This window comes from Ceratotherium simum, chromosome 13 (genome assembly GCF_057802395.1).
Source record: "Ceratotherium simum simum isolate JZ-2026a chromosome 13, ASM5780239v1, whole genome shotgun sequence".
Classification (NCBI taxonomy): Eukaryota; Metazoa; Chordata; class Mammalia; order Perissodactyla; family Rhinocerotidae; genus Ceratotherium; species Ceratotherium simum.
The window spans coordinates 53421411-53447306 of NC_141912.1; the positions used below are offsets into that span (position 1 = coordinate 53421411).

Genomic DNA, 25896 nt, shown 5'->3' on the forward strand with positions numbered 1-25896 from the left:
CTAAGTTGTCAAAAAGCAATCTATGGTCAGACTTCTTCTTAATGGAGATTTAATACATTTTCTTTTAATACATTTTTGTACTACAGAGAAAAAAAACTACTTTTTGTGGCTGCTAGAAGGAATGGATCAAGATGATACATTTGACAAATAACCCCTCATCAATAAAAAGAAAATCAGTTCTCATAAATTTCAAGGCTATTTCAACTCAAAATAATCCCCCTACTAAATTTTAATGCAGTCTGAGTGTTGTCCCCATTTCAAAATTTCAGCATTGCTGACCTAATACCAGTTATCTTCCGTAATTTTCCAAGGGTTCTGATTAGATAGTTTTTTTCATTCTTTGAGTAAATTTCAGTATTTTAAATAGCCTAATGAAAGTTGTGTCTGCCTATAGTAAGTTCCTACAGAGTAACCAGATGTTAACCCTTTTTGATTTTGGCTGAAAAAAATATCTGCTCATTACGTTAATACTGATCACATGCTCAGATCTTTGATAGTAAACAAATTTAATTAAAATATGGGAAAAGAAATAATTTATTTGTTATTTAAAATATTCAAAGGGTTTAAACCATTTCTCTAGAGTGTTTTACTGAGGGGTCTTAAAATCATATTATTTCTATGATTCATTTATTCATTTGACTCTGTTTATTTGTCAGTTTACCCTTTCAGTTCATCTTTAAGATCTTTACTGGGCACATATCATGTGCTCTATCCTGTGGCTACAAAGACAAATACCATATTTTCCTGATTGTAATAGGGCAAATGGTCCAGTAGGGTAGAGATACAGTTAAAAAAGTAATTATGATACCATGCACTTAAGGTATGTGCGAAGTGAACTGGTTCCCCAAGGAGGGAGTGATAGACTTTGCCTGGTGTGAAGCCAAGAAAACATATAAAGGAATTTGATTAGGCACTTTAGGATGTATAGGAATTCTCAAAGTGAGCTGAGTGGAGGAAGGACAATCTAGGCAGAATTGATAACATAGTTAAAAGGTCACCACAAGTTCAAAGAACTCGAGTGGTTCTTCGTGGCTGCTAAAGAGCAGCACGCAAGTAAGGAGCAGACAGAAGGTATTGCTGGAGAGGTGAGGGAGGGCTGGACCCAGCTTCTCTCCTAAGGACTTTGTTCTTACTCTTGGTCTTTAATTTCTGTCTTTTTTCTTCTCCGTGGTTATCATTATAGTTAGAAGCCGTGGGGTGTGGCATAAAGCCTAAAATTAAGGCCCAATATTATGTGCTACCTCGATGTCTGGTAAAATCGAGAGGACCTCAAACGGCCTAAATACAAGTTCCCTTCCCCTTACCCCTTCCACATATATGATCCCCTAACCTTCCTCATCAAACTGCCCAGGTGCGTCCTCGCTTATTCAAGCAAGCCAATCGCATCCTTCTACAGAACCAGGGGACACCTCGCCCTCTTGATACTACAAAGTCTGCCTCCCATCACTCTGGTTGTTCCCTCTGTTCCTGAGCACAACACTTGTGTGGCCCTGCCTGGTATGCAGTGTTCTCTTCCCCTGGGCTGTGAATATATGTGACTGATAAACTGCTGTTGATTTTGTCTGCCCAGTGTCAGGTGTCATGTATTCGGCCACCCCATAACAGTAGAGTGGGACCCTCTCCTCCTTCCTCACCAACAGGGTAAATACCAGGTGATTAAAACCCCATGTCAAGGAAAAATTAAACTGTCTGAACCCCAGCTAGGAGTTATCTTTATGAAGTTTTCTGTTCCCTGCTATCTATTACTCATGATTAGTCAGAAGTTTAGAGGATGAAAGAGGAAAGTGAAAGACAGATTCTTTTATGGTAAGAAAGAGGCAATGTCAAGTGTTTCTATTAGGTTATCATAACCAATGTTTTCTATTTTGTTATTTAATGCAGAAAAGTGGATTTTGAGGAAAAAAATCTCCAGACGGTATTTTCCCTTGTGAGTTATTGAAATGAGGGGATGGTAAAATCTTATCTTTAGATGTCACTTTTCTGAATTCTTAGGGGTAAACCCCGTGCCAAAATGACAACTCTAGCATCTGGACATGGTGCCTATTGGTGAAGGTTAATACTTCTGGATTTGTTGTATCACTGGCTCTGTTAGGAGGAAGAAAATTGATTCTGGTGAGCAATAGATTCCATGGTTCCATGGCTGGTGTCATACTTTCTGGTCAGGATATGGCTGTAAGAGAATGATAATGAGGAAATGAGGAATAGAAGGTAAATATGAATAGGAGGACAGGGCAGCCTATAATTCTAAAGTGTTATATATAAGATATGGCAATAGAGAACTGAATCTTTTTTGCATGTTTGTTTACAAACCTACCAGAACATGTGTATTCAAGTGATGATTTTTCTCTTGAAAGTAACTGCCTTTAGGGACCAGCCACTTATTCCAATTAGTCTGCAATTGTTTACCATGTTTTTGGTAACCTCTTTTGCAATTGTTTTCATAAATCATGGCACATATTTTTTAATAACCTTAATGGTGGTAGATAATCAAACTTTAAAAGTGGATTGGAACTAGATATCTTGAAAGGCTTCCTGCTTTAAAATACCTAGAATTGGTAATCAAAATAAAACAATTGCCTACAATATTCAGTACAGTACATGCTGTACAGGTTTGTAGTCTAGGAGCAATAAGCTATACCACAGAGTGAGGTAGGCGTGTAGTGGGCTATACCATCTAGGTTTGCATAAGTACACTCTGTCATATTCGTACAACTGTGAAATCGCCTAATGATGCATTTCTCAGTATATATCCCCCCATCGTTAAGCAACACATGACAGTATATTATGTGAATCTAATCTAGATTTTGTATTGCTTGGTTTAGACCTTAGAATGAATGGAAAATTTTCAAGGTTGATTTCTAAAAAAATAGTCTATAATGTTTGTATTAGATAATGTGAGCAACAACTTGCTACCACAATAGACAAATCCTGGCATTTCAGTGGCTTAAAACAATCGAGGTGTATTTCCTTCCCACCGCACACTTTGGTATAGTTCAATTTGGCCCTCCCACATGGCTCTCGTCTAAGAGTGACTCAGTAATGTAGTCTATTTCCATTTTGCATCTTAGTTATTGAGGGTATAGAAAATTCCTTCATAAAGATAAATATTTAATTCATGAGGAAGTAATATTTCTTCTAATTATGAATGTAGCTAATAAAATCGCTTCGAACTATGATGAGCAAAATTTGCTGGGATCAAAGGGAGAGATTAACAGACCCACTACAATTCTGTGAGATTTTATGATGCCATTTTCCATTATTGATAGAACAAGCATGCAAAAAACCTAGTAAAATTGGAGATAATTTGATCAAAACAGTGAATAATGTTGGTTTGATAGATACAAAAATACACACACACACACACACACACACACACATTCAGAAGCCTGCAGACAACAATTAGAAAATAGATATTTTCTTAAGGATAAATTGAATATTTATAAAAACTGACCATGTTTTATGCCATGAATTTCAATTATATAAGAATTACTGTTAGGAAGAAGTTCTCTATCCATAATACAACTAAATTAGCAGGTAATTAAATAATTGGAAAAAATCCTCATATTTTTAAAAATTAAAAAGTAAAACTACTTTTAAATAACTCTTGGGTCTAAGAAAGCTTAATGGAAAATTTTAAAGATGTATTTAGAATTGAATGATAGTGACCATACTACATACCACAACTCATGGAATGCAACAAGAGGAATACTTTGAAGAAAAACAGGATAAACCCCAAAAAATGTAGAAGGAAGGAAGTAGTAAAGATATGAACAGAAATTACTGAAATGGAAAGTGAGTATTCCAAAGAAGATCAAAACCAAAAGTTAGTCCAATTAAGAGATTAGAAATTGATAGTTCTCTAGAGAAATTGATTTTTAAAAAGTAGGTAGACACAAATAAATATTAGAAATGGTAAAGGAGAGAGACCAAGATGGCAACACAAAAGTCTTCTAAATCTATCTCCTCCCATGGATACACTAAATGTACAGCTATACATGGAGCAATTCCCTCTGTGAGAAATCCAGAGACTACCTGAGGGACCCCCACACATCAGGTGAATGAGAAAATACTCACATAAAAATGGGTAGGAAAGGCTGAGACACTCCCCATAAACTCCACCCTTGACACAGCACCATGGAATTTGCAAGGAACCCCCAACTCCCAGCTTCTCCCTGAGGAGTGAAGGGTTCAGACTGCACATCTAGCACCCCAAGTTTTAAGACTCCCATCCAAGGGAGTGACTTCTTAGTTTAGGGAAGAATTTCTGAAAGGAAGCACCAATTACACAAGAAAATGTTAAAAAGTTGACCACATTGCAATGAAAACTGTGTATATCAAAAGACATCATCATGATCACGAAAATGGAAGCCAAGACTGGGAGAAGACATTTGCACCACATATAATTGACAAATACTTTGTATTCAGATCATATACAATTTTCCAATAAATAAATGAAAAGCAGACTACCAAATAAAACATGAGCAAATATATGAAAGAAAATATGAATAACCAGCAAACATATGAAAGATGCCCATCATCAAACATCATTAGGGAAATGCAATCTAAATTCAAAGTGAGGTATTTCATGTACATCAGGGTGTTAACCTTTTCTAAAGTCTGAAAACAAGAACTCTCCTTCATTGCTATTATGAGTACAAAATTATATAATTTTTTCCAAGAACAATTTGACAATGTCTGTTAACGTTGACTGTCGTTTATTATGCTATTGTGCAGCTACTGTAGTCTTAAACTACAAATACGTGTATAAAGAAACATGTACATGGGTGATAGTTGTTACAGTTTGGAATAGGAAAATAGGGGGCACCCTAAATATTCAGCAATGGAAGGAAGTATCCATTTTGTTGTGGAATATGCAAACAATGAGATAGTATGTGGAGGTGAAATGACTGAATAAATAGCTATATGGAAAAAACAATGAGAGGAAGAAACTTGCGGAGGTGATGGATATGTTTCTGGCATAGGTTGTGGAGATGCTTTCATGGGTATATACTTATTTCCAAACTCCTCAGTGGTATACATTAAATAGGTGCAGGTTTTTGTATGTCAAACATACCTCTCTAAAGTGGTTTAAAAAAAACAACAAAAAACAAAAAAAGTAAGTTCTAGAAGGAAACATTATACTTACATGAAATTTAAAGAACTGTACAAAATAGACTTCTACGTTGTTTAGTGATGTATCTATATTAATATGCTGAAAAAAATGAAAGACATACATATGAAGATAAAGACAAAGTTAATGAGAGTGATTACTTTTCAAGTGGAAGGAGAACAAGCAAGCAGTGAGGAATACACACTAGTTTCTCTTTTTTTTGTAATACTTCTTATTCTCAATAGAGTGTGGACACGTACAACAGTGTTATTTATTTTCTCCATTTATATGTATGAAATATATCACAATACATAAAAAGTATGTTTTGAAATAGTTAAATGTCATTTGAGGCCAAGTTTGATGAATAACGAAGCCAAGACTTTTTGGATATAAATGATTAAAAATGAGGCAAGATTTTTTTGTGTGTGTGTGCCTGTTTCTTATAACCTGGCCCTGAAGCATTTCCTCAAAAATAGTTTTTGTAATACTTTCAGAAATGGCTATATCATTGTTATTTCTGTGCGTAGCTTCCCAAGGTGACTTCTTTGAAGGGGACAAGGCTCATCTGGGTGTGTAAGACGTCCAAGTTCTAGTTTATGTGTTTAAAAGCCCAGCCTCCTTTCTTTATTCCAACACCTTATATTGGAGATATTAATTCCGCAAGGGAAACTGGATAAATGTGGAAAATGCCTCCATGTCAGAGAACAGCCCATCAAATTATTCGAAGATTTTTTTTTTCTTGGAAATATTGAGATATACAGGGCTTCAAAGATAGACAAATCTTTGAAGAGACTTTTCTACTACATTTATATTTGACTAAAGCCTCACATGAGAACTATTTCATTTATCACTAGGCGCTAGATGAACCAGCCAAGACTGAAAGTGTCTCCAAGGACAACTCATTAGACCCACCTCTGGAGGTAATGACTTCAGATTACCCCTGCTTTTGAAACTCGATCCCGAAACTCATTGCTAACTCAGTACCTGGTTTCAATTCTTCCAGTTCTGTTTCCCTGCACAGCTCAGGCAGCAAACTGAAGAGCTCTGTGCTACCATTGATAAGGTCTTACGGGATTCCTTGTCTATGGTAATGCCTTAGACTAGAATGTGCAATTCAAACATTTGCTTGGCTTCTCTTCATTTCCCTCTACTTGAGTATGAGGCATCACAGGCTTGTCCTTTTTTTATTTTCCAGCATTCTTCTGATTCTCCTTCAAGATCCCGACAGACATTGTTGGGTTCTGACACAATCAAAGTATGTATATATTTAATATAATTTACTGAACCATAAGACTTTCTAGATCAGTGAGTTTTAAACTGCAGGTCAAGGCCCAATAGTGAATTAGGAAATTAATTAAGAGGATAGCAACCAGCATTTTGTTGTTGTTGTTGTTAGCAAATGTTTTTTTAAAAAAGAATAGTAAGAATGTAAAATATCAGACTATTCTAAGTAGTGAGTAGGTATTGTTGGCATTTTTTTCCATGTACATGTTTAAATATGTGTGTACAAGGTTGCAAAATCAAATCTATTTCTAACTGTGGGTCAAGTTCCAAACAATTTGAAAGCCAATGTGTTAGACTTTGTTGTTATATGTTGGCATTTTAAGAAGCTATATGGGACTGCCCATAGAATTTGTGCCTTCTTCTCATCTCAAATCATAGCTTCAGTACGTATGTAATTCACAGAAGTGGAAAATGAAGTAGACTAAAGCAACATTAGTCTAAGAGCTTTAACAAAGGTATTTTTTCTGGAATTTTTTTTCTTTTGGTTGGCTGAATTTATTTCACTGTTCTTTGACTCAGAGGAACAGACACCTGGATATTTTAGTTAGAGTACTACTAAAGCATTAATTGTTATAACTGAATAATAAATATTTCCTTCTTAAAATGTAGCCATTTTCATTTGTTGGGATAAAATGCTACATTTCTCCATATTACTTGTTTGGAATGCTTAGTACAGATCTACTTATCCATATTTCAAAACAGTTGTGGTTTTTCTTGTATTGATAATTGTTAGGTTTTTTTTGTCAGCCTTATTTTCGCTCTTGGAATTAATATAAATACTTCTTGTATGTTCTTTTAAAAAATTGGAGATTGTGTGTATGAAGTACGTTTTAAATGTACAGAATTGCTTATGACTAGAAGACTATTCCTAATTTTCAGTTGGAACATTATAGACAAATATACGTTAATAATGACATGGAAACACAGTAACCAATCGTTGTCAGTATTAAGAAATTATATTTTAGTAGAGAGGACCTACAAATGGATAATTGTAGTTTCTGTATTTGTAATCTATTTCATTGTATATCTTTTACGTCTTTTAAGTTAAAAATATAAAACTTTGATTTGCCAAAGGGATACTATATAAATTTCAAAATATATTTTTTCTTATTTCATTTGTTGAGCATATAAAAATGCTATATATTATATTAAATATAATAGGAATAGGATTTAAGAGGTAATATGTGAATAATTATATTATTGATTTAACAAATATTTAATGCTTATAGTGTTAAAAATACATTATTCTAGGCCACTAAATTTAGGCAATTATTTCATTCAATAAATATTTATTAAGTGCCCACTGTGGGCTTGGTGCTGTGGGGCACTAGGGAGAGAATGGTGAGCATGCCAGAGTAACCTAAGAGGCATACTGCAGATGTAGTGGCCCGAAAGTAGAATTCAAGCTGAGACCAAAGATGGAAAGAAGCCAGCCATAGAAAGAAGAGGGGTAATAGCTTTCAGGCAGAGAAGTAGGCATGTGCAAATTTCCTGAGGCAGGAAATAGCTTAGTGTGGATGAAGGTCAAGGCCAGTGTGGTCGCGGTAGAGTGCGCCAGGAGTGAACCGTGTAAAATGAGGTTGATAAGGTGGGCTAAGGACAGTGATTTAGATACTTATAAGCCATGGCATGAGGTTTGGATTCCAAGGAAAAGGGGAAGATGTAAAAATATTGGGGGGAATGATAGGAAACTACTGAAAAAGCTCATGATGGCTGCTGTGAGGAGGCTACTGAGGTCAGAGGGGCAGTCAGTGATGGTGGCCTGGACCAGGTACGTTCAGGGGAGCTAGAGAGAAGCATGTGGGTTTGAGAGAGATATTTCAGGCTTGCTGGGAGTTTGGATGTGAGTAACGAAGGAGAGAAGAATTATGGATTCATGGATGACCCCCAGGTCTCTGCCTTGAGCATAGACAACTGTGAAGGAGGCGCAGTGAGGGTTACGTTCATTTTGGACAGGATGAGTTTGAGGTGTGTATCAAGGATGCCTTAAACCTGTGTGTCTGGAGCTAGTAGGAGAGATCTGGGGATGACAGACATACCGAGTGCCCTGTACAGAGCTCCAAGGAACAAAACATTGCAATTCCATTAAAGGAGATAGGGGGGAGCCAGCAAAGGAGAATGAAAAGTCCATTGTGGTAAGAGGAAAATCTGAGCAGTGTGGTATCATGGAAGCTCCAAGAGGAGAGTGTTTAAGAAAATAAAATGGTGGTGACTGCTGCCAAGAGGAAGAGAAAGAGAAGGCTAGAGAAGTGTTTATTGGGTTTGACTTATATATTTTGAAACTATATTGCTGTTGCTTATGTGTTGGTGTTCCTTCTCATCTTTTTGATTTTTATAACCTTTCATTACATACATAATCCTTTTGAACCTAAGGTTGTTCTTTTTAGTCTAGAATGAAAATAATGTCTTTATATAAGTAATATATATGCAATTTATAATACGTTTTTCTAGATATATCTTTTATTACTTTTTTCTATTACTTTTTAAATATTTTCCATTACTTTATTTTTCTATCACTTTTTTGCTATTTTCTATTACTTTATTTTTTATCTTTTTATACTCTCTTGTCTAATTTTTTCAGGACAACGTATTTCTGGATGTCACTTTTATATCTGATCTGAGATTTTGTTTATCTGGGACCTTAAGCTATTTACAAATACTGTAATTCTTGTTATGTTAGGACTAATTTCTGCTATCTTATTTTAAATTTTCTATTTAAAATGTTTTCTTTTTTGCTTTTCCTGCTTTCCTTTGGATATTTTCACATTTACTGGTTTGAAAATTTTGAAAATTTTATGTTATATTTTTGTTACTTTTTGTAGTTACACAAATTATTAGAGACAATAATTATGTTTATTTTCCTATCAATTTTAAAGCTTACAAATATCTTTTTACAAAATTAGGTAAGTACTATAGCACTTTTCACTTTCCACTTGTTTTTAATCAAGATATATATGTGTATATACACACCGCCCCCCATATATATACATATATACAGATATAATTTGTTAGTATTTCTTGGACTTCTATTTCTGAATTTTTATGGTTATATTTTTCTTGGTCTCTTCTTTATTTAGACACTTATTCTTTATTTAGATCCTTATTTCTCACACATTCATAGTTTTCTCCTGGGTTTACTTTTCTTCTTTTTGGAATCCTGCTGATAATTGTATTCAACGAGGTCATTTGTGTTGATTTTATGGCCTACGTCTCGGAGAATATCTTTATTTTGCTCTTTCATATAAATTATAGTTTTGCTGGACGTAAAATTATAGGTCCTCTCTCTTCAACACGTTTTTCCCCTGGGTTCTTTTTCTTCAACAACATACTTGTGAAGTATTTTGTCAGCATAATATTTACTCCTCTGCTACAGAGCGGTCATTTACAGAATGGCTCTGTAATCTTTTGGAATTCTGTCTTTATCTTTGATGTTACTGATTTTTCCTATAAGCTGTCTAGGTGTGTATTTTTTTTTTTTCTCTTATGTGTCTGGATTGGTACTCTCTGTGACATTTCATCTGAAATCCTCGATCTTTTCTTCCCCTTGCATTCAGGATAATTTTTAATCATTATTCTTTCAAACACTTCTTTCCTCCTGGAACTCTTATAGTATTGATTTTGTCACTTTTGCTTCTGTATTCCATCTCTCTTTATCTCTCTATCGTTTTTTTCTATTTATTGCTCCCTAATTCCTTCAAGAGGATTTCTTGATCTGATATTCCAGTTCAAGAATTTGTTCCGTATCTAGTCTGTTCTTCAATCCCTATGTTAAGTTCTTTATTGTTGCTTATATAGTTTTCTTTTAAAGTCAAGTTCATTGAGGTATAATTTACCCACTGTAAAATTCACCCTTTTAGTGTACAGTTCAATGAGTTTTGACAAAGCATTCAGTTATGTAACACCACCACATCCAATATGCAAAACACTTCCAGCAAATGAAAAAGTTCCTTTGTGCGCCTTTGTAGTATATCCCTCCCTCCAACCCAAGTTATGGGCAACCTCTGATCTTTCCTCTGTCCTTATACTTTTGCTGTTTCAAGAATGTCAGATAAACACAATCATATAGTTTGTAGTCTTTAGAGTCTAACTTTTTATGCTTAGTAGAAGGCAGTTGAGATTCATCCATATTTTTGCGTGTATGAATAGTTAATTTCTTTTTCTTGCCGAGTAGTATTCCATTGTGTGGTTGTACCATACATTAACTGTTTACTAGTTGATGGACAATTGGGTTATTTCCAATTTGGGGCTATTACTAACAGAGCTGCTAAGAATATTTGTTAACAAGATTTTGTACGGACATATGCTTTCATTTCTCTTGGGTCAATACCTAGGAGTGCAATGGCTGGACCATTGTTTTCCTTTACAGTATTTACATTTTTCGAGTGTTTTACTATTTTTCCATGGAAACTCAAAGTTACCTGGGCATATCTTCTAGCTTGGCTGTATGTATGCCTGATGCCTGCGGTGGCAGATACTAAGGCCTAGATCTGCAATTTGCCAAACCTGGTGAGTCTGGGTTATTTTCTTTCTTAAGAGCAGGAGGAGCATGTACCTCAGGATGTAGAAACTCCGTTATATCAAGCATATCCCTCTTGCCACTTCCTCCCCACCCCAGTGACACTGACCCTCACGTTGGCCTCCCTGCGCCTCTGCTTGTGGTACCCCACACTTCTCTTCTCCTATAGCTGTCCCAGTTGTGATCACCAAGGAAGGGATCAGGAAAGGGACTCACCAGAAGCTGGCCTGTTGTCCAAACCTATAGTTAACAGTTCCCTTCTCCCTACCAGGCTGAAGGACCACCTTGATGGCTCCTTATAGATACTTCTTCTCACCATCCTTAAATTTTACTCCCTTATACTCCCCCTTTGCTCTCCTCATCTCTGATGTTGAAAAGCATTGTGAGGTGAGAAAGCAGAAGCAGAGTATGTAAAACAAACAAACAAACAAAAACAGCTACTTTCAAGTGTTGGGCTATGAAAAGAAGAAGGAAATTGGGTCATAGTGGAGTCAAGGAAGAATTTTTTGTCTGCTTTTTAAAGCTGAGAATAATAAGAGCAAGTTGATATGCTAGTGGGGTTGATTCAGTGAGAAGGAAGTGCTGATTATACAAAAGAAAAAGTGACCCTGAAGGACAAAAGTCCTTTAGAAGGGCACAGAACCTAGAGCCTAATTCAAATAGGTAACTTTTCACTAAAAGCTGGAAACGTCCTCCCTTGTAACAGAACAGAAAATAGAGGAAATGACAGGTGCAGGTGCAAGTATGGTAGTAGGTTGATGGTGGGAAAATGAAGCTTTTTATAACTAATATCTTTAGTTATTTTGTGACTAACACCTTTCAGTGAAGAAAGTTTTAAGATTATTAATGAGATTAAAGAGGGATGATATGATGGGGAAGAGTTTGAAAAAAAATTATGTATTCAACTTTCAATAATTCTTCTCCCATTCCCTCCTAAATCCCTTCCATTCAGGCTTCAGTGCTCACCACACTGCCTGAACCACTTTGTCCAAGGCTCCTGAAGTCCTCCCCAGTGCTATAAGCTCAGTCCTGATCTGAGCTGACATAGCAACAGAATTGTAGACAGGTGAGCCCTCCTTCCTCTTTGATACACATTCCTCTAGTGCCTTCCAGGACACCGTGCTCTCTCAGTGTTTCGCCTACCTCACTAGTCATTATTATTTCTTAGTCTCCTTTGCTGATCCATCCTCTTCTTCCCAAACTATTAATGTTGGGGTGCCCTAGAGCTCAGTCCTTGGACTTCTCATTTCTCTCTCTATTCATTCCTTTGGTGTTCTCACTCAGTCTCATGCTTTGAAAACCAAGAATATGCTGACAACTCTCAAATTTATAACTCTAGCCCAGGATTCTCTCCCAGACTCCAGTCTCCCAAATACCTACTCTTCATTCCCATTTAAATTTCTAATAAATATCTTCAAAATAAAACCTAGATCTCTTCCCATAAAGACTATTCCACATCCTGCTTTCTCATCTTCATTGATAGAATTCCAATTTTCATTTACTCAAGGCCAGAAACTTTGGTGTCAAGTTTTATTCCTCTCTTTCTCTCACATTCTACATCTCTTCTATTAGAAATCCTGTTGCTGTAGATTCAAAGTATATGTAGAATATACTACGTCATTCCCTCTGTACTACTTAGCCATCATCATGTTTTGCTGGTTAGTGTAATAGCCTTTTCCCTGTATCCTTGCTTCACTATAATCCATTCTGAGTACATCAAACAGAGAGATCCTTTTAAAGCACAAGTTGGATTATGATCCTTCTCTGCTTAAAACCAGCGGTGCCGGGCCGGCCCCGTGGCTTAGCGGTTAAGTGCGTGCGCTCCTCTACTGACGGCCCGGGTTTGGATCCCAGACACGCACTGACGCACCGCTGCTCCGGCCATGCTGAGGCCGCGTCCCACATACAGCAACTAGAAGGATGTGCAACTATGACATACAATGATCTACTGGGGCTTTGGGGAAAAAAAAAAAGGCGGGGGAGGATTGGCCATAGATGTTAGCTCAGAGCCGGTCTTCCTCAGCAAAAAGAGGAGGATTAGCATGGATGTTAGCTCAGGGCTGATCTTCCTCACAAAAAAACAAAACAAAACAAAACAAAAAAACAGCAGTGCCTACACACGTCCCTCAGATGTAAGCCAAAGTCCTTACCAGCTCCTGGAAGGGACTCTGTGATCTGGCCTTCCAACACTTCAATGAGCTGTTCTCCTTCTCTCTCCTTTCCTCACTCCACTCTAGCCCTGCTCGCCTCCTTGCTCAGCCTTGGATGTGCCAGGCATGCTCCTGCCTTAGCACAGTTAGTTCCTTTTCAAATCAGTTGTATCACTTTTTATGGTATCTAGTTCCCTGTAAAAATTTGAAAGCTTAACTTTTATCTCAAAAAATATTGTTAATTATGGTTTTTTTTCAGTCTGGTTCTAAGAAAACAAATTTCTGGATTTTCTGTGGGATGTTTTTGGTTGTTTATTATTGCTGCTCATTCTCACTCGCACTGTCTTACCTTTTTGTGTCTCTCAATCTGATTGTGTGTTGGATATTCTACTTGAAAATTTATTTATAGAAATTATTTGAGGGGCCAGCCCGGTGGCATAGTGGTTAAGTTCACATGCTCAGCTTTGGCGGCCCGGCATTCGTAAGTTTGGATCCTGGGCATGGACCTACACACTGCTCATCAAGCCATGCTGTGGCGGCATCCCACATGAAAATAGAGGAAGATTGGCATGGATATTAGCTCAGGGACAATCTTCCTCAAGCAAAAAAAAAAAAAAAAGAAAGAAAGAAATTATTTGAGGCCTCAGATGGTGTTGTCTTCCTGTAAAGAATCTTTTCTTTGCTTCTGTCAGACACCAGGAACACTAGCAAAGAAGGATTACCTTAATTTAATCTAAGGTTTTGAGATGATTTCTTTTTCTAAACAATCATTCTTCTCTGGATCACTCTTACTCCTGGAGATGAATCTATTCTTGGCAGGTCCTGAACTCTGACTTTTATCTTCCTACACCTCTGAGAATCTCAGAAGTTTGGATTAGCTTCTCAAGCAACTCATCGTGATTTGAAAACATCCTTAGAGCAAAAGCAAGTCTCAAATGCTTGACTCTTCTCTCTGGAGTCCCATCCTCTCCTGATCTTGCCCCCGAATTCTTCACTGTCTTAGTAGCTCATCATTTTATTTTCAATAAAATATTTTCCAATATTTTGCTCACCTTTTGTATTGTCTATTATGGAAAGATTGCCTTGAGTTTTTTAGCCACCATTTTTAGAGGTGAAAATTCACCTTAAGAACTTTGCATCTGTGCCATCTTGTTGGAATGCTCTTCATCTAGATATCCACTAGCCAACTCCCTCACTTCCTGTAAATCTTTGCTCAAACGTAACCTTTGCTAGATTGACCATCCTGCTTAAAATCATAAGCCCTCGGCACTCTTTACCTCCTTAACATCTGGATGGTCCAAAAAACATATAAGGTAGAAGCAATAAAGATGTTCTCTCAAGAATATATTACCCTAGGCTTCAGATCATTTCTACTCTTCCTTTTCCTTGTATTTATCACCTTCTAATTTATGATGTAATTACATATTGATTATTTTGTTATTCGTTTTCTCTCCTGCTGAAATGTAAGCTCCCCAAGGGCTGGACGTCTTTGTCTTTTTTGTTCACTGATAAGTCTGAAGGGTGTAGAACAGTTCCTGGCACACATTAGATACACAATAAATATTTGTTGAATAGGCAAATGAATCAAATAGCCATCTCATCTCAGAGGGTGGGAAAATGGGCCTACGAGAGAAAAATTGGGGGCTTACCAGGCAGTATTGAATGCCCATTTGAAGCTAATAATCATTAATTTATAATTAAATCAGTTAGCTTGGCTGAGAGAGTTTCCCCAGCAATGTTTTGCTTCTCAAGTACAAGTTTAGAGAAAATGGATGATAAGATCCATTCAGGGTAGTTTTTTTGTTTTTGATTTTTTTTCAGGCGAGTTTGTCACAAGGAGAGAGGGAGGCAAGAGAAATTAAGATATGAAAATGACTGAGACTATGAAATATACATAAGCTGAGGTAATACAGCCAGAATGGAGCTGGTAAGGGTCAATGATTTCGAAGTCTCAATGAGGCTGAGGAAATGTTGCATTGGGGATATTTGAGAAATGAAGATGGTGCCCATGAAGTAGAGTTCTGAGAGTAGAATGTTAGAAATTGAAATTTCAGAGGTTTTCCATTTTATTTGTGAAGGCAAGGTCTAGGAATGCTGCTGGGAGTGGACGACTGAAATGGAGTGGATGAGAATATCTTTGGAGTTGAGCAGCTCAAAGAATTGAGAGGAGAGAGACTTCTATGTGAATTTTGAAATAGCCAAAAAGTATGTAAGGAACTATTATGACCCATAAATGAACATTATCAGTAAGTAAGGGAAAATTTACCAGAAAGTTGATAGATAACAGCAATGAAAAGAATAATAAAGTGATGTAGTTTAATGAAATAATTTTCAGAGGAATAGGAATTTTGTATAGAAAAGAGGGAGTAATGGTTAGAAAGTCTTGATAGGAAAAAAAGGTGAACATTTATCCCAGAAATTGAATCCTTCAGTATTTTATTGATTACTTCAGTAGTATAATTATTTTTATTTTCATACAGACGCCTACAACTCTTCCAAGAGCAGCTGGTCGAGAAACCAAATATGTAAGTCCTTTCATAATTACATGCTGCTTTTTTCATGGGTGCTTGTGTATGCTTTGGAGGGAACTCAACTATACAGTCATTTAAATTGAATTAGTTGATTTTTTCATAAGTGGAAAGGGGTAGGATGGTGTGATTGACCCAGATGTGGAAAATCATGTTATATCAGGTAAGTTTATTGAATAAATTCCTTCCTAAGTGACGTCTAGTTTGATTAGTTTGGCTTAATAAAACAGAACTCCACCACCTGCTCTCTGTCTTTCTAATTATCGAAGCTTAGATGACATTTTCATTTCTGTAATGGTTTATTGTGTTTGTTATACAACAATCAACTCATATACTGGAAACATTGATGTGTCCATTTCCAATGAGATTATCAGTTGAGTTGATTTTTGACTAGTTTGTTGCTTTCTTGCATTTAAATTATTATCCAATAAACCAATTTTCATTTATGAGCAAAAATAGGTTAATAACGGATACGTAGATACAGACTCTTACACTTGATTCCACTAATTATGGGGAGCTGCCTCTGAATGTCCTAGACACACACACACATAGCCCTACCCAATTCCTACTCTTTATTCACCTAATAATCCATCATGTGGCCAACTTCTGCTTCTGACCAAATATAGTCTAGTTGAAACAAGGTTATCTCCTAAGCAAGTGTTTAGTTTTTAGTTTAAAACAAACCAGTAAACTATTCCTTTTAGATTATACTTCGTATTTCTGATATGCAGTTTTCATCATCATCAAGAGTAAATAATTATTGCATGTATATTTTGTGACATATCTTTTTCACAATTTACACATTTCTGCCTTCATTTGAATCTTCCTTAGGCAAATGACAAACTGGGTGAAGTTACCGAATTTTATCACATTCAGGAAATGATGTTTAGAGGGTATGGGTAGGAATACAGCTTAGAGCATTTCCTAGAACCTTTCACTGTTATTTTTTGTTATTATTGGAAGCCATTTGGAGTTATACTTAAAAGAGTGGAGGCATTTAGTAGGCTATACTCAAGTTTACATCGTAGTCTTGCTACTTGCTGACTGTCTGATCTTGGAAAATCACATAGCCTCTCTGTCCCTTAGTTTTTTCATATACAAAATTGAGATGCTAATGACCTTCTTATTTGGTTGATGTAAGATTTGTATTGGTTACTGTATGAAAAGTCCTCATTGTAGTCTTGAAACACAGGAATCACTCAATAAATAATTGTTCTTCCCTTTCTTCCTCTTTTTTTTCCTTTCTTTTCCCTTCATCCCTGCCTCTTCCCTTCTCTTGCTCCTACCTGTCTTGGGAAGACTAGAAGCACCATGATTTAGCTGAGTTCCTTGATTCTTCATTTGGTTACAGAAAAGAAAGTGCCATGAAGATATTTCTCTAATTTTTGTGACTAATATATTCTATAAGAGCCAGACCCAAGAAGAAGTAGCTAGAAATTTTTGCTCTCTCACCTTCTGCCTTTCATCAAAGTGCCTCTGAGTTAGATTCATTTATAATAAGGTGCAGACAGCTGATGCCTCCTCCCACCCCTCCCTGGGGGTGGTTAATTTGATAGCAACTGGAATAATTCTGGAGGGGCTGTTTCAATCTCCATAGTTAGAGGTTATTTCAAATTAGTCTTCAATCAGTTATCAGACTTAATTAAAGTAGGTTAACATTTGCTCCAAACTTTGTGAAAGCATTTGAGTCATTCAAAGTTAACATTGAATCATCAAACAGATTTAGTATAGACTTGAACAAATATAAACTCTGATTCAGGTAAGATTCTTGACTTTAATTAAATTTGGTTTCTTGAGTGAGAAGCTCTGTTTTTTACTTTCTCTTACAACATGATGTTTGAATTGTTGTTTGTGACACTTCAAATATGTCCATGTGTTTTGGAAGACTGTAAGGGATAATTTTACGGTAGAAGGTAAAAACCAGTTCTTTGGTGCCAACTCATAGATAAGTCACACATGTAAATATTGGGCTACAGTTATGCCATTTACTAAATAATATCTATGTTAATTTTGAAGAAAAAAAATGAAATTTTAGAGCAGAATTGTGCCTTAGCTATAAGCCTTGATCTTATGTGAACATTCTATCTTAAATACAATATGTTCTGATTTTTAAAAAGAATGACATTGTCGTATTTTCTTCTAGAAATTCTAATATTCATCTTGGCTAAGCTACGAGATACCTCACATTGTGTTGGTTGAATAGCTTTCACTCAATTAATTAATTAATCTCTTATTATATTTTTCACCCTTCCTCTCCCACGGAAACTCAAGAGCATATCTGAGAAGTCTACAGACTTTAACATTTCAATATTCCACCATCTCTCTTCAAAACTTTGAAGGAATAGGCATCTTCACAGCGTGTACCTGCTGGGACTCAGTGTGTTATTGACTTTGTAGAGATTCTTAGATTAGATTCAAAAGCATGGATCATGCAGTTTACCTTCTCCTACACCACAGAGGAATAAAGGGAAGACTTAAATTAGAGCCAAGAAAAAAGAATTTTGTTACACTTGAGGATATCCTTAATAGATTACCACAGACCACCCAAAATCTCTATTTCTGGGGGCTCTTTAAAAGTATAGTATATAATCCATGAATCGTGACTAATAGAAAATGTAGTCAGTATTTTCTAGCTCTATTATTCAATTTTCCACTTTTGTTCATTGATTTGACAAATATTTATTGAGTGTCTGCTATGTCCCAATACTTATGAGGAGTCACTGGGTGAGAGGCATGAACCCAACAGCGAGCTCTCCATTTCTGAAGCATACAATAGGAGAGACAGAAAACAATTAAAACAGTAAATGAGCATGATACTTTCTTGTAGAAACTAGAGGAGAGCTGGCCAGAAAACTTATTGATGTTAAAACAAACTTACCGTGTTGCTAGTTTTCAATGTATCAGTACGTCCATTGGGTTTCCAATTATCCTGGGATGATTAGAATGGTTTAATTAAATAATGAGAAATTGTATGACTAATTCCTCTTTATGGGACCTTTGGTGAAATGCTTACTTTTCTCCATTGAAAAAAAAAAAAAAGAAAATCAAAGTGAAACAATTAGTCTCCTTTTCTTGTTCTTTATTGCACATATTGTCACATTTCACATAGTCTCTTTTTTTAGGATGAGCCAGATGCAGTAGAAGTACCATCAATTCAGACTAATTAAATTTTCTTCAATTCATGGTGTATTTGAATTGCAGGTTATTTTAAAGTAATTTAACTGAGGTTCTCTTAAGTGTAATAGAATTTAAATTAGGCTAACAACACGTTGAGTAGTAGTAATCTCCACAGGTCACTTGCAGGGTTGATTATATTAATTTATTATCAATATTTCGCTTGATTGTTTTTAACAGATGCCAAATTTAACAATAATAATAACTAATGTTTTGAATTCTTACCTTGCAAATGAGGTTTAACTATCTGATTTAACCTTATGCCAATTCTATAAAGTGGATATTATCGTTATTACAAAATCTCCATTTTACAGAGGAGGAAACCAAGTCTCAGAAGTCACAGAGCAGGCAAATCCAACCCACGTCTTTCTCATGTCGAAGCCTCTGCCATTAATACTTCTGTGGACCTACAGAAGCTGGGAATAGTTTGTCTTCCTTAAATATTTTGTTGATTAGTATTTATCCTCTCGGTCTAAATTACTTCTTCATGCCCAATAACCTTCAGTCTAAACTTTGAATGAATAATCTCATATTTGGTGACAGCATCTAAAATGTTAATGTTTGACTATATTTCTAATGTTTTAAATCACTCGCTTATATGTAAAGGAACTCATAATTTATCAGATAATGTATGAGTGATTGTTTCTCATGACCCTCATTTTTAAAGAGTTTCTTTCCCCCTATGTAAAGGAATGAATGTTCTATTTAAATTTCTATTTCATTCTGTTTTCACCCTGTCATCTTTGAAGGGAAATGCCATTTTTTTCTTTGCATTACACTTGGTGAATATTTATTATTTTTCATTAACTACTACCAGTTTAAATTCATTTCATTCGTGTAATTCAAAACCATAGTGTGCTTCCTTAAGAAAGAGCAAGCTCAGAAAATAGGGCAAGTATTTGGACCTATCACTAATTTATCAAAAAGCCCTTATTTGGAATCACATTGGATTGATAACAACTAGTTTCATAAACTCTCGACATTTCAAGAGTTACTTTTAAGTGCCAGAGAAATAACAGAGACAAGCTTATTGACTATTGCATAGTATACAGATAAGATCTCATTTTAATGAGGTTGAGGGACCGAAAAATGTCATTGCAATGAAGCATATTGCTTTCAAAATATCACAATATATTAAAAAATGTGTCAAACTTTATTAAGAATATTTCCTGCTATATATACAGATATTCAAACAAAGGTCATCCTCTCCTATTTAGCCAGCTCACACACTCTTCTGGTTGCTATGCTTGGAAATGTTGCTATGCTGAAGTGTTTCAGAGGCCATGTGCACTAATGTAGTCACAGATCTTAAGGTAAGAGGTGACTTAAATTCCATCCACTTATAATCCCGTCCTGGGTCCAGATATGCTTCCATAGGATGCGACCAGAGATTTGATGAGTTACAGGAAGAGTGGTGAACAATTTAAGCAAGACATTCCATTCCACTAATTACTCTTCACTTAGCTCTTTTTTTCGTAAAATATTTTGTTCATAAATATTTCCAAGGTATGCTCCTGTGAAAGGGGATGAGGCGAGAATGGAAGATAATTATCTGAGTTCTGCTAAATGAGGAGAAAGAGAAAAAATTTAATGAGACACCTTTATACGTTATATCTTTTTCATCATTTTAGACTTTATCAAACACGAAGGTGCCATATTGCAGCCAAACTTCCCCTTGATCTCATCCTTTGTTTCCTCATTTGCACATATAAACTATGGCTGTCACTGGTCACTATGCCCACTTACTCTGCCTACCAATTATGTTCATGGCAAGACGGAATCATTCCCTAGCTTAAAGAGTCAAACTTTTTAAATACCTCCAAATCTACTTTTTATATTTAGGTCTTTTGGGAATATATTACTAACTTGTAAAATGGCTTTTAATGAGATATTCATACAGGGTAAGGTGTATAGATAGATAGTTAAACAGTGTGAAGCAAGAAACATGATGCCTCATGATAGATCTCTATGGCCTTGATGTCTAACATTCTTACCATTGGATTCATTCTTTTGATTAGTGCCTTATGTACAAATAACAGGAATACTCTCTAGGTTAAGAGTAAGTCAATGTCTTATCATTTTATAATTTATATTTCCTGAATTCTAAGCTCGGCACTTGGCAATTGCTAGGTGCTCAGTTAATATTTTAAGTTTTGCCTTTCTTCCTCTCTATAGATCAGTCTTGCCTCGGAGAAATAACATAATTCAGTTAACACATTATCACTAATTAGAGTTCTTTGAGCCTTGAGAAAAGAAACCTCAGGATAATTAGAGTCAACAGAGAAAAGGTAGAAGAGAGACATTTTATTGATATGGAACCAGATGTTACATTCAGGTGGGAGGGATGTGACTGCTGAAAGGAACAGACGTGCTGCAAGTGGAAGTATAGAGTGCAGAATGCAAAAGCAACTTCTTTTCAACACCTTTTATCTGATGCAACTTGATTTTGTCCCAATCCCCCAAGAGGATGTCTGCTAGCGTGAAGCCTGTCCAAAGGACACGTGTCAAGAATGGGGAAAAACTGCATTGCGAGGAAAAGCAGCTCTAGGCAATGACTAAGGAGTTTGGTTGTACTTTATGTGCCTCTGCATCAAGTCTTTGGAGGAGGAAAATGGTTTCTCCAAAGCTGGCTTGGCACAAGTGGTGGCCTTGTGTAGTAATTTATTTTTTAGTGGATTTCAAATCCTCATTTCTTTTCTTAGTCTTCAACTCTTTTACTTTCCATGTAACCTAACCCTTTAATAGATCTTCTTTGAAGTAAGGAATTTTGACTTTTATAAGTTTTTGACTGCTCTGTTAGTTTTTAAGTTTTTTGTATGATGATATACTAGTTAAAATGCCCTCTCTCTCTCTCTCTCTCACTTTGGTGATTAAAATGACGTCAAAGGCTGTAGAATGTAGATTATGGGATTTGTTTCACAAAGAGCCATTCTTACACCCATCTCTAATGTTGTTCTTTAGTTAAGGTTAATGTGGATAGACACGAACGACTGAAAACTTCAGTGTTCAAATCCGATTTTGAGTTTATTTTTTTGCACCTCAAATTGCTTCCCTGCCTTAGTTTAATTGATCAATTGGCAGTTGTTCAAATAGTAGCCTTGTCCCACCGCTCACTGCTTCAGTCTCAGCTAACCAAATAATCTTCCCTCACGTTTTGGAAAATAATTAATACAATATTGATAACATAACTCTAGGTACAGCATGTAATAATCACATTAACTTGTATTAGGCAAGCACACAGGGACTTCTTAAAGGGTTTGACACGATTGGGTTGGTTGAAAGAATCTAGTTATCTTTGTGATAATACACATAAGCCAATACTCTTTTTCTTTCGTAAAGCAAATCTGCAGTGGCTTCATAAATATCGACTCCACCCTGAGGTTTAGCATGTAATTTTGTCCTTTCTCTGGGAATGGTTTCTCGTAATAGTGATATGAAGTCCATTATATTAGATGAAATAAAAATGTACTGAGGAAGTCTAAGGCATCTTATTGTTTTATCATAATTCCCACCGAAAGAATTTTTGGGACTTATGGAGACTGGATACAAAGATATTGGAGTTTTCCCCTAATTTAATTAATGTATTTGCTTGAGCATTTTATCTTTTTTCCCTATAATAATTTGATATTATTTAGCACAATGTACTGATAAATATTAGTAATGTAGTTAAATTGTGCAAATACTTTATTTTTAATGTGTAACCTCTTCTTTCCTATAATTATTGAGATAAAAATTTAAGTATGCTTTTTGTTTCAATTAAGATACATTTCATTCAACATATTTCATAGAAGCTGGTAATTTAACTTAGGGAATTTGTAGAGAATTCTCTCATTGCAATAATGAAAATTAATTAAAGGGGAAAAAAACAAAGATTTTAGAAGAAATCATTATTATGCATATTACATTTTAAGATTAAATATGAAACCCTAGGTGAATTGGAAAAACATTGTGATGGACATTCTGAAGGGCAATTTTCTGCAGCACAGAATAGCCATAAACCTCAGTGCGCACTAACCTGGTACCCAGCAATTAGCGATGGGGAGCACTTAGCCAGGACACCCCACTGCCATCGAGCAGGCAGTGCAGGCCTTGTGAAGAATGGCATGAAGCAAAAAGCAGAAAAAAAACAATGCTGGACACAGTGTGAGAAGGACTGCAGGTGCCTCATCAGTATGTTTGGTCATTCACACTCCCGTGTACTTGGCAATACCATAAGACCCACTAAGCTTTCAGTTTTCAGTTAATATTCACCTCTCAGAGAGTAAAAACCATATTGACAAATTTATAATAAACCCGGAAAATATTTGCAATTTCAAAAAAATAGAAATAATTTAGGAATACAACTTTATCATATTTTAGCCAAGCATATTTACAATTGTGCATCTGTATGTTGACCACTTCCCGTCAAAGTTGACAGCTGAACAGACGTGGATGCTCAGCCTCCTATTTAAATGCAGAAATGCTTGATAAAACATAACTATTAAAAATACGTATGTAACCCAACCTAAAAGAAGGGAAGAGAAACTTCCGAGTGCCAGAAATGAAATGGGAGCTCCCAGTGGGAGTGTTAAGATGCAGCTAACGCTCTGGCGGAACCTGGGTACATCAGAACATAGGTGCTAGGAGCCAGGAGCTTAGATTTTAACTTTCACTGTATAATGAGTCTAAGATTTGTAAATGAGTCTTTCGTGTCCATTCAGGAGCTGAGAAGGCCACATTGGCCGTGATGCATGGGATAGAAAGAAGATAAATCCTTCCACTATCTCCACCATACACTTTTGGGTGGTAAACAAGTCATTCATGAGAAAATGGGTCCTACACCTGTGAAACTTGAAGATGTGGGGATCTGCTATCCTTGAGGTTTAGAAATATCAGGGTTATGAGATAAAATAGAAACTGGTCCAGAACCTGTGAAACTCCTAGGGCCCCCACAAGGGGAAACACGAAATGTATTGTAGGAATGTTTTCCCAACTCAGGGCTTCTCAGACACCTACAGAAGTCATCACCAAAGTAACCCTGACTGGAGATGAGCTCAAAATCAATTATAAAAAGCCATAAAATGAGTAAAGAACCTCATGGGGGTGAGGCATTTCAACAGGAAATTTAGCAATAAGAGATTATGAGAAAAATCTGGAATTAATTTATAAATATATTAAAAATGTTGAAATAGTTAAAAGAGTTATAGATATCATAGAAAAAGATTTGAAAAAGAACCAAAAAGAACTTCTAGAAGTTAAAAATAGTCATTAAAATATAAAATTCAATTGCTATGTTAAATGTATTAAAATACAATTGAAGGGCCGGCCCCCTGGCTTAGTGGTTAAGTGCACGCGCTCCGCTGCTGGCGGCCTGGGTTCGGATCCCGGGCGCGCACTGAGGCACTGCTTCTCCGGCCATGCTGAGGCCACGTCCCACATACAGCAACTAGAAGGATGTGCAGCTATGGCATACAACTATCTACTGGGGCTTTGGGGGGAAAAAATAAATAAATAAAATCTTTAAAAAAAAGATTTAAAAAAAAAATACAATTGAAGAAAAATTAGTTAACTGTCATGTTTACATGTAGAAACCATCCAGAATACAGCATAAAAAGATAAAAAATATGAAAGGGAATTTTATAGAAATGGAGGATGGATTGAGAAGACCCAAGATATATTTAGTAAAAGCTACATAAGAAGAGATTAGATATAATGGGAGAAAGGGAATATTTTAAGAGACAGTCACAGAGGATTTTCCAGAATTAACGCAAGATATGCATACTTATAATGAAGGACTATACCAAGTCCCAAAAAAGGATACATAAAAAGAAATCCACCATCAGACACCTCATAGTGAAATTACAGAATGTCATGGAGGAAAATCTTTAACACTAACCAAATGTGAAGACATATGATCTGTCAAGTTGTGACGTTTAGATTGACAGCAGTAACAGAAGCCAGAGCCAGTGGACAGTATCTTCAAAATGCTGTCAGATAATAACTATTACCCTGGAATTCTATGTCCAGGTGAACTCTCATTCAAGAGTGAGGACAAAATAAAAACATTTCAGACAAAGTGCAAGACAGTAAGTTCTGAAAAAACAACCAAAGCAGTTGGTTCAGCAAGAGGGAACTCAGACTTCAGCAAGAGGGAAATTAAATCCAGAAGAAAGGAGTGAAATTCAGGAACCAAGGAGGAAGAAACAGTAGTGGCCTCCTCTTTAATTTAGAACAATTTTAAAAACCAAATCATTTTCTTTCCCAAATCATGAAAACAATTTTTTAATATAAATATAATTTAAGAAAAAATCTGTTGTTTCATTTTGCTGTGAATATTTATAATAAATATAAATATCCAACAATGCTGATATATTTAAGGAAAATATGGAATATACAGAGAATGACATATTATGTCGCCTTGAAGAATTTTTGATGTCTTGTGATAGTGCTTATGTTAAGATGTTAAGGAAAAGCAACATGTAAAACATCGTATTCACTATTATGTGAGCTGAATAAAAACGCATAGAAAAAATATTGTAAGGCAATGTACCAAAAAATTTAAAAATCATTTTTTGATGCCTAATGATATTTTTCCTTTTACTTTATACTTTTAAAAATCCTACAATAGACATGTATTACTTTAATAATAAAAGAACTTTGAAATACTTAAAAACATAAGTATATTACTTTACTAAATGATGAATTTCACTAAGTAAACACCATGTTTATAATTTTGCAGGCAAACCTCTCCTCACCATCCTCTACAGTATCTGAGAGTCAGCTGGTACGTATCCTCTTACTAAGTCATAGATTTACTTTAGAAAATTCTGATCTCTCAAGACAGCTTTATTTGAGTGAAAGTGAACTGAGAATAAATTTACTACATGTAAGTTTATTCACTTACTCATCTAATAAAAAGTTTACTGATGCTTTACTAAAGCTCCATGGTGGTTGTTTTGCAGCTTACAAACATACATAAAACTGTCCATAGACCTTATTTGCCAGTAACTTCCGTCTTAGTAAAGGCGTTAGAATAGAATGGGTGAGATCAGAAACAAGATGCTGTTGGAATTTAGAGGAGAGAGCTCGCTTCATGATGGGAGAGATCAGGAAAGGGTTCAAGGAGGTCGGTCACATTTGATAATGTATGGTAGG

General features: G+C 35.8%; 1 protein-coding gene across 1 annotated transcript in view; it reads left to right on the plus strand.

Moving 5' to 3' along the window:
• The window catches only part of MLIP (muscular LMNA interacting protein), a 204529-nt gene that overhangs the window by 147524 nt on the left and 31109 nt on the right, over nucleotides 1-25896 (plus strand). The window contains exons 6-9 of the mRNA XM_087438727.1: nucleotides 5965-6030; nucleotides 6306-6365; nucleotides 15541-15585; nucleotides 25481-25525. Of these exons, the coding sequence (XP_087294853.1) occupies nucleotides 5965-6030; nucleotides 6306-6365; nucleotides 15541-15585; nucleotides 25481-25525 (216 nt within the window). The remainder of the gene's footprint in view (nucleotides 1-5964; nucleotides 6031-6305; nucleotides 6366-15540; nucleotides 15586-25480; nucleotides 25526-25896) is intronic.